General features: G+C 49.7%; 1 protein-coding gene across 3 annotated transcripts; it reads right to left on the reverse strand.

Annotated features, from left to right (window-relative positions):
- Positions 1–3,623: 3,623 nt before the first annotated feature.
- On the reverse strand, positions 3,624–9,609 carry LOC101781693 (auxin response factor 23). 3 transcript variants are annotated; one of them, XM_022828997.1, is made up of 15 exons: positions 9,237–9,609; positions 8,979–9,124; positions 8,116–8,211; positions 7,981–8,037; positions 7,713–7,883; positions 7,519–7,603; positions 6,945–7,035; positions 6,677–6,841; positions 6,470–6,589; positions 6,301–6,376; positions 6,049–6,220; positions 5,034–5,971; positions 4,382–4,572; positions 4,113–4,301; positions 3,624–3,990 (listed from the first exon to the last, which is right to left on the reverse strand). In XM_022828997.1, the coding sequence occupies exons 2-14, from the start codon at positions 9,075–9,077 to the stop codon at positions 4,127–4,129; spliced, it is 2,436 nt and encodes an 811-aa protein (XP_022684732.1). In that variant the 5' UTR covers positions 9,078–9,124; positions 9,237–9,609; the 3' UTR covers positions 3,624–3,990; positions 4,113–4,126. The 3 variants fall into 3 exon arrangements, with proteins under 3 accessions (XP_022684732.1, XP_022684734.1, XP_022684733.1); XM_022828999.1 differs by lacking the exon at positions 9,237–9,609 and having other exon boundaries at positions 7,713–7,880; XM_022828998.1 differs by lacking the exon at positions 9,237–9,609 and having other exon boundaries at positions 3,624–3,993; positions 8,979–9,120.
- Positions 9,610–10,126: the final 517 nt, after the last annotated feature.

A 10,126-nucleotide genomic window follows, 5' to 3' on the forward strand; every position in this document is an offset into this window, starting at 1 on the left:
GCCAGAGCAGCTGCCACATGAGAGAAGGAGGAGGTCGTCCGCGTCGCTAGGTGAAAGGAGCCGCAAGCCGCCGCCTTCTTCACCAGGCCGGCAACGACGACTAGACGGTCGTAAAGTTGTGAGTGTCGCCGCTGTCCCTATTCCTCTTGGAGCCTTTGACCAGCCTTCGCACCGCCAGTGCTTCCCCTACCTGTCCGGCCGTCAAGCCACAGCCATCGCCCACCTTGCAGGTTGCCGCCACCGCTCGCCGTCGCCATCGCTGTTGTGGGCCCGGGATGCTGGCGCCCCGCGCGCAACCCAGCCTCACCGCGCCGCGACGTCATGGGCGCGATCACCGCCGCCTTGCGCCTCTGTTCCGCGCCTTAGCCAATCGTGTGGCCACACGAGTGTGGCGCCCAGGATCCGGCCGGCACATCGGATCCCGACCTACCCCTGGGCGGCCACGTGGCAGTGCCCCGTAGGACTAGGCCGGCCATGCGGCAGCCACATGGAGCCATGCGGCACTGACATGACACAGGATCGGGCCCACATGTGGGGCCCACTAACCCATGGGGCCCACCTGCTAATGGGGGCCAGTTGACCGCTGGTCAGTCATTGTTATGGTTGATCGGGTCAACGCTGACGTCAGCTGACACGTGGCACCCTCCCTGCCACGTGGTGGAATCTGGTGCTAACATGTGTTCCCCCTTTTTATGAATTTCCTAAATTAATTAATTAATTAATTAATTAATTAAATTCTTTTATCTTTAAAAATTCATAACTAATTCCTTTTAACTCAGAACAATATGAAACCAGTTACATTAAATTCGTAAAATCGAGCCTGTGCTGTTTGTAGCTAGTTTGGTATTAATTGGATCTTCTAAACCTGGATTTCTTGAAATTTTTGCCTAGATGTAATGTCGATTAATTTATAAATGTGTTGTATCTCATTCTCTTCAAACCCGAGCTATGACCCCGAGGACTCTCACGACCCCGACTACACTGAGGAGGACTTCAACTTTAATTTAATAAATGTGTTGTATCTCGTTCTCTTCAAACCCGAGCTATGACCCCGAGGACTCTCACGACCCTGACTACACTGAAGAGGACTTCAACGATGACAGACAAGGTATCATGTCACTCCCAATCATATAGATCCTATGCATGCTTAGTTGCTAATGTTTTATTTATGATACCTAGATGATGATTGAATGCATAGCCAATTTGTTAGCCATGCCTTGATAATTGTTTATCCTATTTTCCTTATTACCTACTTGTGGACTAGTTACAGACCATTAGCTAGTCTACCTTACTTATATCCATATACATGCTTTTAAGTTATGGATGGGCATATGCCATGAATTTGGTGATGGGATTCCTTGTACACTCTCACGTGTGTTTTGGGTGAGTGTGATCCCTTGACGTGTTTTGCCGGGAGCGAACCGCGGTTGGTACTTAGTAGTGCCTTACTAGGAGAGAGCATTCTTGACTCTCTCCACACACACACACCCTCCCCCACGCCTGTGGCGGGTACCTTGTTTGAGACTTTAGGAGTAGGAGGTTCCTTATATGTTGTGGGTGCTGCAGCACATACTTTGAGGAGTTGAGTGCTCACTCTCGGCCCTTAAGGACCGAGTCAGTTTAACCATATTTCTCTGGACTATTACATACATACCGTTCGCTCATGTTATGGGCGGGGTTCGGTCCAAGACTAGTGGTGGATAGCGCTCAACCTGTAGGCGGATCGTTGTGATCAGTGTAAGGAGTTTGAGGCATGGACCTGCTCCGACAAGACTGTGGCTTCACAGCTTTGAGGTCTTCGACTGGTGACGGTGTCTCCTACATTTGAAGACGCTTCCAGACTCAAGGAAACAGGAGAGTGATAGCCACTTGCTAGGGCTCCAGCCGTTAGGTGGGGTTTGGACGGCTGATCCCCGTTCAAGCTCCATCCGTGCGGGTACAAATGTACAACCTCTGCAAAGTGTATAACATATAGCTATAGTCCGTGTCCACTGGTATGGACAGTCCACTGATCTGTTACTCTAACTAGACTTATACTATTCTTCTACCTCCCTTTTTGAGGCAGGCTGGCGTTTGCCGTTGAGATGGGAGGGAAGGGAGCTTTCACATTGCCTAGTGTGTTTGAGTGCTGGATTCTTGGGTGAAGGATCTGGTGGTTTGTGATGAATTCCTTGATGAGGTGTTGACCTCGGTAATAGTATTACTTTGATGCATCCTTGATTGCTGCTGGTGCATGAACCTTTATAGCCATATATAGGTTTATCCATGCATATAGTATAATTCCCCCATTTCCTTAGCTTGCTGCTATTAGGAGTTGATATAGCCTACCCGCTTCTCGGGTAGATGATGGCTTTTCAGGGTCAGAACCTGACTACGACTTCGATAACGTGGGAAGACCCCTCGCTCAAGTCACCTCTAGAGATGGTGTTCACCATAGCTCATGTTTCCGCTGCGTAGTTGTTTTACCTTTCATGATTCAGTCCTAATGGACTTGTACCGGCATGTGCCGAAGAGATGTACTCGATATTTATGATATTATTACTTTGTTGCAACTTTATATTTCTATGTTGGTATGGATTTGTACTATTTGAGATAGGGATTCACACGTAATAGCTTTTCTAGGACTATGACAAAGATGTGTAAGCTTGAATTCTCGTTCCAGGCCGTTTCTAGCGGCACCGGCAAGGTTTTGGAGGCCCTCGCGTCTCCAAGATCTCGGGATCTCGCCGCATCGGACAGTTGGTCGGCGACGGCGGGAGGAACCGGCCGTACAAAATTCCCCGACCAAAGGCAACGTAAACATGCCCGAGTGAGAGAACGCGCTACCATGCGGGCGCGTGCTCAGTTCCCACCCGCATTACAAATTAGCAGATTTCCAACCACAGAATAAGTACGAATAATAAACACGTCGTTTTCCATGCGACGATACGATAGAAATGCCAGCATAAAGCACCACGCTAGTCGCTAGAGCCTAGGCCTTGTCAATAAGCATACGAGCGCGGGCAGCCGAGGGCCGCCCATTGACAATGAACAGGTTTCATATGGCTGCCGCCGCTGGATCAGGAATAGGATGGCGCAAGTGGGAGCGGTACATCAACTCATACAACGGCTACTCCGAGTCTCCGACGGCGTCGTGCGTTCAGACATGCCGCCTCCAACCAAACCATGTCGCACTCACACTACACCATCAGCACACCACCATAAAGCATCAGCTCTCGGGGGGATCGGACCCCATGCCATTCTCCCACCGATACCATTCCCAGTTCCCTCGTGAATCTCCAACAAGACCCACCAGGATCACAGCACCATGATAGCATTCAGCAACCCAATCCACTCAGCAGCGGCCGAGACCGAACCGAACCGAACCGAGCTGCAGCCACGCAACAAACCGGAACCTTGAGCCCAAAGAGAACACGATTGGTCCGGCACCACACCGGCACCAAGATCTCAAGCTCCCAATTCTGCTGAGTGCGAGCCAGACTCAACTACAACCACACACGAAGCGCAGGCTCTGATTTCAGACTACAAAATAGAACAAAAGCTCCACAACAGGGGGGCGCAGAATGGACTGGCCTCCGAACGGCAACATAACAGCGAAACTTCAAGCAGGAGAGCCACAAGAGTGTCGATTAAGCGGACAATATATTATACTTGATGATGCCGGGGTGGGGGGGTGGGGGGGGGGGGGGGGGGGGGTGCGGCGCGGCTATGTACAACGCTTAGTGCCGAGGGAAAGCGCGGGAGGGCTTCGCTCAGTTGTTTCTACGCATACATTAGGTGGTAGGACAAGCGACCGGCTAACTTACCTCACCAAAAGATAAACCAAAACTGCAGCAAATGAGAGGGTTCGACTTAAGACCACCAGGACGAGCGCCAGCTATAAATACTAGGGTACTTTGGGCTCATCCAAATGCATATAAAAAGCATTAAGCTCCACTACCAGACCTATGGATACATCGCCTTCCGTCCTCTGCTGTTACTTCAAAAGACCTGCTAAAAAAGCACAACGATCAGGCAAACATTAGTGAAGGTTTACTGCTACATCGCATAACGTTTAGTTTGGAACTATAATTAAGGCTGGGTCCAGCTGCTAGTGAGGCTGATTGCATTACCAGCTGCGAAGGCATTAGCAGTTCCCAGAGTTAAGGGATGAGGCTGGCAGTGTCTCCCTGACAGCAGAACCCCTCTCCATTGAATTAGCAGGGCTGTCCTCAGACCCCGAGTTCAGGGTGCCTGGATTCATCCGCTGGACCTCCTCCGTTGTGTAGATGAAGATCTTGTGGACCATGTTGCAGAACTCGCTGTCCAGGCAAAAGGATCAAGATTTTAACTTTCACAGATCGACTAAGAAATTGAGGGAAATATTCAACAGTTAACTCACTCCCAGGGATCATCGCCGACCAGCATCATATCGCCTTCGTTGTCGGTGTAGACAACCATCCATTCCTTGTTAGAACCTTTCAGCTCACCGTTGAAGTCAAACATCTCATCCAGCTCAGAGACCAATTCCGTGTAGCCCTTGAACTTTGTAAGATCCACAGACCTGCCAAGGGCGATTCCTTGCTTGTGGACCTGAAATGAACAGTCACATCAACCATCATGGTGGACAGAGGTGATGCTAAAAAAATGATTAAGTAAATAGTATATTCTTAGAATACAGCCACAGCAGTTGGGACTACTACCATGCAGTTCCAAACAAGGAGTAATATGCAAGTAAGGTGGAGATTAAATTATATCCCCACAACTACATTAGTAAATTAGCAGGGCTTTGGAAGTTTGTCTAGCGCGGACTTGGAATATTGCCAACAAACATATCCAACAGTCATTATCTAAAAAAAACATATCCAAGAGTGCTTCAGAAGCAATCTTTACAAGGCATGCCCCCAGTAGAAATCTAAAAAAGAGAAATAATTGGAGCGCCATGTGAAAAGCATTCATAGGGAACTACTTACAGTTCTAGGTTTATAGCTGCATTCAATGGCCTTCAGAGACTAAAAGATAAAAAGCTTGGTGTAATGAAAAGAAAAACACACCTTCTTGCAGCTTCTGGTTGATCCACCTTGTGATTTACACTGTGTGCTTCTTGAAGATTGTGGGCATGGGACAGGATCTGCCTGTGGAGCATCAAGTTGCTTTGGCGTCTTAGGTGGGTCAGAACTTTTCTCTACTTCAGTTGTGTCTACCCTCCGCCATTCAGCTGCTGCTGGAGTTTGTGGCATCCCATCATTTGCAACACTTGGTGGAGACTTCAAAGGTTCAGATTTAGCTGGGCTGTCAAGGTGAATTCCAAAAAGCTTGCATGAATTGCCTTTCATTTTCTGAGCGTCACCATGAGCAAGAACCAAAGGTTGAGGCTTGATCACGCGTGGCTGTGCATCATCCATGCGAGAACCAGGTACCATATGGCCAAACCATCCAGCTGAGTATTGATCGATGCCACGGCCAGGCAGTGGAGTATAAACTCCATTCCCAAATTTGGTATTTGCAGAACTCTGAGGCATCGCACCAACTTCCTGTATCATTGGATAGTTTTGTCTGTTCAACCCGAAGCCAGTACTTGAAGGCATCATGGACCATGAACCAAACATATTGTGATTGCCTTGCTGATCCTGATAATGAGCATTTACAGTGTGCCAGAAGTTAGGACGGCCAGCAGCAATCTGATCAGGTAAAGAACAGAATCCCTGCTGATTTTGTAGATCTTTAGGTTGCTGATATCCAGATAATCCAGATAACATCTCATTGTAACTCTCAGGCCTGCTCATCTGCATCCAACTATCTGAACCCAGCTTCCTCTGCGTACCAATGGTACTCTTCTCCCGATCAAATCCTGATGGTCGCAAGACTGACTGCTGAGCAGCATCCAGCTCACTTTTATCACCAAAAGCACTTTTTGGGGTTGCATTATCCTGCGTCTGCAAGACCCTTTGTAGGGCATTCTGTTGAGCCTCCACTGTGACCTTAGGAGCCGCTAGAATGAGATAAAGCACATGAATTAGTATGACTAACAAGTATCCTACAGGTTTTGCACGCATGACAAAGTCAAACCTTCTTTTGTCGGAGCTGAAGAATCAGGCAGGGATGCTACAGCATTAGAGCGAGGCCTTTTGGGTCTGTGCACCGGAAGCGGATTGATAGGGGGAGGGCTTACAGCAGGTTCTATTTGCCAGGGAGAAACCCTTTCAGGGCGTGGAATGGAGGAAGCTTCATCCCACCTCACCTGGATAACACAAAAGTATATCACAACAATGTTCCAAAAACAAGTATACTTCAATTGAAAAGCGAGGAAAGGGGTAATACCTTAAGGTAACGCCATTTAGATTCAGGCCATCCAGCTTGATCAGGATCCACATTTCCGACAATGGTCCCAGTAAACCTAATTGTACAGGAATTTTGAATGTTTGAAGTCACTTCTTATAGATTTATGCGAAGCAGAAAACATCACCATTGCACCAGTCAAATTGCTTACCTTTGCTCTGGAGCCTCTTCACCTTCAAACCTCATTTTAAATCTCATCCCTATTGGGTAATTTCGTTTCAGCGATTCCATGTAGCGATCACAGGGAACCACAAACTCTGCTGGACTTGTCCTGAGAGCAGTAATTTAGAAGACAGATTAATTAAATGAAAGAACTACATATTACTCCCAAGAAAAACCTATAGGGTTTAGCACCAACCTAGGTTTATAGTAGACAGTGAACATGGTTCCAGTGTTAACAGCATGCCATGCTGTAGCAAGAACTCCAAGATGCATGCTGTGGCTTGATATTACTGAAGATGGAACATTTGCTTGCTGCCTCATTGCACGCCTAACTCCAACACGCAACTCCCCATTCACACCTCTGCATGCATCATACATTGTTATGTGGTGAAGCGGAAAACATACCAGCAACAAGTTTATCACAGGCTCATATGAAAAGTTGATCAGTATGCCGCAAAACATACCTTAGAAAGATGAAGGCATCCCCAGCAACAAGTCGCTTGGCGCTAACAAAGACACTCCAGCCACTCTGCAAAAGATGCCTTCGTGGCTGACCTGAAGTAGCAGATATGTATATGAGAGAACTTCAACGAGGATACAACTTAATTATATCAATCTACTGTTGAAACATGAGCCAAACACAAAAACTATTAGTTGGTGCAACTTACTAGTCAAAAAAAAAAACGTATGGTGACATTAAGTACTTGTCCTATGAAACTAAATTGTGTAAGATGAAACATTAATTGACAAAATTAAATGGTTATCCTGGCACCATCAAATGCAGGCCCATGCAATGAAACCAAAATACACATGTTGGAAGCACATGTTGGTCCCTACAAAATGACCAATGAGGTATGATGGTGCATACATATTGTACCCAAAAGCACATTTAAACCAAATTAAGATCAAGTTAAGGAGTCATCAATGCACAAAACTGGTTCAATATATGTTTGCAACTCTTGCATTCAGGTGTAAGTGAGCAAAGAGCACTACACATTCATGGAATATGGTCAAATAACAAAGATGTTGAGTGATCACCTCTGAATATGTGGCGAAAGCGCCATTCGGCACCATGCAGATCCTTGGCCACAAGCTCTTGTGTTGGAGGTTGACGGCTCATATCCTGACCAAGAAGCCAAAGCAAAGATCATCACTACCACTCAAGCAACAAATAGCAAATGTACAACTGCAGCAACAGCAACATCACCAAGTCAAAGATCCAGCAAGCTAACCAGTGGCGGGAGGCACTCGTCCGCGTGACGTCGCAGCACCGAGAAGCCACCATGTGTGCTGGTGTCCGAGGCTGTCAAGGTCTTGCAGAACGAGTGCACACGTGGCCTCGCAGGTGCAGCAGAGGGTGCAGCAGGCATCTCTTGCTCACTAGAGCCATTCTCATCTGGCTGCTACATACAAAACAAATGAACAGATGTTGCCTGATTAAACACTTCAGACCAAGATCCTCACATGGAGCAGAGTGTGAAAGCTAAAAGCATCACTCACCTTCGATTCAGGGAGCAGAGTAAGCTGGGCATAAACCTCATCAGTGTCTGGTTCGGCCTACACAAACAAATATGCATCAAACACACATCATTGAAAGGTGAAGCTGAAATTTGCATGAAGAGAGGGTGCAAGTACCTTCAATTCAACGTTCATGACCTCGCACAGGATCTTCCATGGGAGATTGTACAGTTGCATGTGCTGCTCAGCCACCTGGTTGGTCGATGCCTCCACCTGAAATCCATAGCAGCAGATTAACAGTCAAAATATGCACACCAAACCGCAAGAACCCCGAACTGAGTCACTCCTTGATCACAAGCGAGTGTAAAATCCACGAATTTCAGAAGTAAAAAAACCATAATCCGAAAAAATCCACCATAATATCAAGCACTGGTGGAAAATTCCCGCTGAACTGAAATAAAATGAGCATAAATCACTGCACGACGTGCAGAAGTAATTGGTGAGCTCAAATTGTCCAGGTGGAGCAGTAGAAAGTAAAATCCAATGGAGAAACACGAACTCCTCAGCGGTCCAGCACAGAAACCACCAGGTTCCTCAAAGGCAGGCTTCGAGGACAGGAAGCAAGGGGACAGTGCAGATAGCACTAGACCACCAAAAAAACTCCAAAATTGTGCAGGGGAACCGCGATTACCCAACAGTACCACCAAATTCGGACGCCAAAGCTCAGATTTTCCAGGGGCGCAGGGGTAAAGCGCGCTCGATTCGCCGACAGGCAGCGAACCCCCAAAATTGGAGCACCCCAAGGCCCAAAACTCGAGGAAATGGAGCAAAACCCGCCGTATTCCTACAAGACCGCCTCGCGCGAAGGGAATTCGGCCGTCAGAGACGGAATTCACCGGGCACTCCGCAGAAACACCCGCCCTGATCACCGCCTACGCAGCAAAAACCCCGAGGAAACCAGGAAACACCCGCCCAATCGGGGCTCCCGAAGCGAGACCGCAGAGGGGGGAAGGAAGGGGCGTTCGAATTGGGACGCGCACCTGCTCGATGTGTCCCTGCGGGAAGTAGTAGACCTTGTCCCCGACACTGGGCACCGTGACCAGCGGGCCGGCGCAGAGGTTCCAGAGCTCCGTGTACATGCCGTCCTCCGCCCCTCCACCTCCGCCTCCGCCGAAGCCGCCGCCACCTGCACGCACAGGCCCAAGCCAAACCCACGTCAAAACCCGCCAAGCTCAAACACCCACAGACACACGAACACACGCACACCGCGAGAAGCGAACCCCGCCACCCCAGCTCACCTCGCGCCGCCGCGGCGCCATCCCCCTCGCCCCCGCCCCCGCTCCCGCCCGACGCCTCCACATCCCGACGCGTGCGCAGCAGCAGCAGCGGCCGCCGCCGGGAGGAGCCATGGCGAGCACCAGATCTTCACATCCGCGGCGCCTCCGCGCGCGCGCTCACCCCGGCGCCCCCCTCGCCCGCGCCCGAATCGCGCGAATTCCCGGCCGGGCTGAGCTCCTCCCCTCGAATTCACCTCCGATTTCGCGGCCGGCCTCGTTCCCCTCGCTCGCTTCTCACAGGACTCTCCCTCCCCTCTTCACCTCACCCGATTTTTTTACTGCTGGGCTCGGGCAGAGAGAGAGAGAGAGAGAGAGATTTATGTGAGTGGGGAAGGCGACGTCACCTCCCTCGCGGCCTGGTGGTGGTGGAGTGGTCTCCTCGCCTTCTCTCCCGCGAGTGCGTTCAGCGTGAGCTGCTCGCTCTCGCTCCATTTCAACCTGGCGGTGAGGTTACCGTGAGGGAGAAGGTGGGTGAGGCGACCGCGAGGCGCAATAATTTCACTACCCGGGCTGGGTTTTAGGGCTGGGCTTGGGCTGGAGGAAGGGGGAAGACAGGGGGTTTGGGCTGGGTGGGGGCTGTCTGGCTCCTGCAGGCAAGGGTGGGCGCAATAAATATTCGTGTTGGGGCATTGGGGGCGGGGCGGATCCTCTGCGTCAGCTGCCTCCTGCGGAGGAGGGAGGGGGCTGTGGCCGTTTTTTTAATTGCCACGTCGGGTGGCGTGCGTGGCAGCGCGCGGTTGGTCAGAGGACACGGCTGGGGCGTGTATCGGAAATCGTAGTGCATAATCAGAATTTGTACCATTTTAATTTTATACTCTACGTAGACTGTCTGGTTTGCAAACGCACGGTAG

Source organism: Setaria italica, chromosome VIII (assembly GCF_000263155.2).
Source record: "Setaria italica strain Yugu1 chromosome VIII, Setaria_italica_v2.0, whole genome shotgun sequence".
In the NCBI taxonomy this organism is placed as follows: domain Eukaryota; kingdom Viridiplantae; phylum Streptophyta; class Magnoliopsida; order Poales; family Poaceae; genus Setaria; species Setaria italica.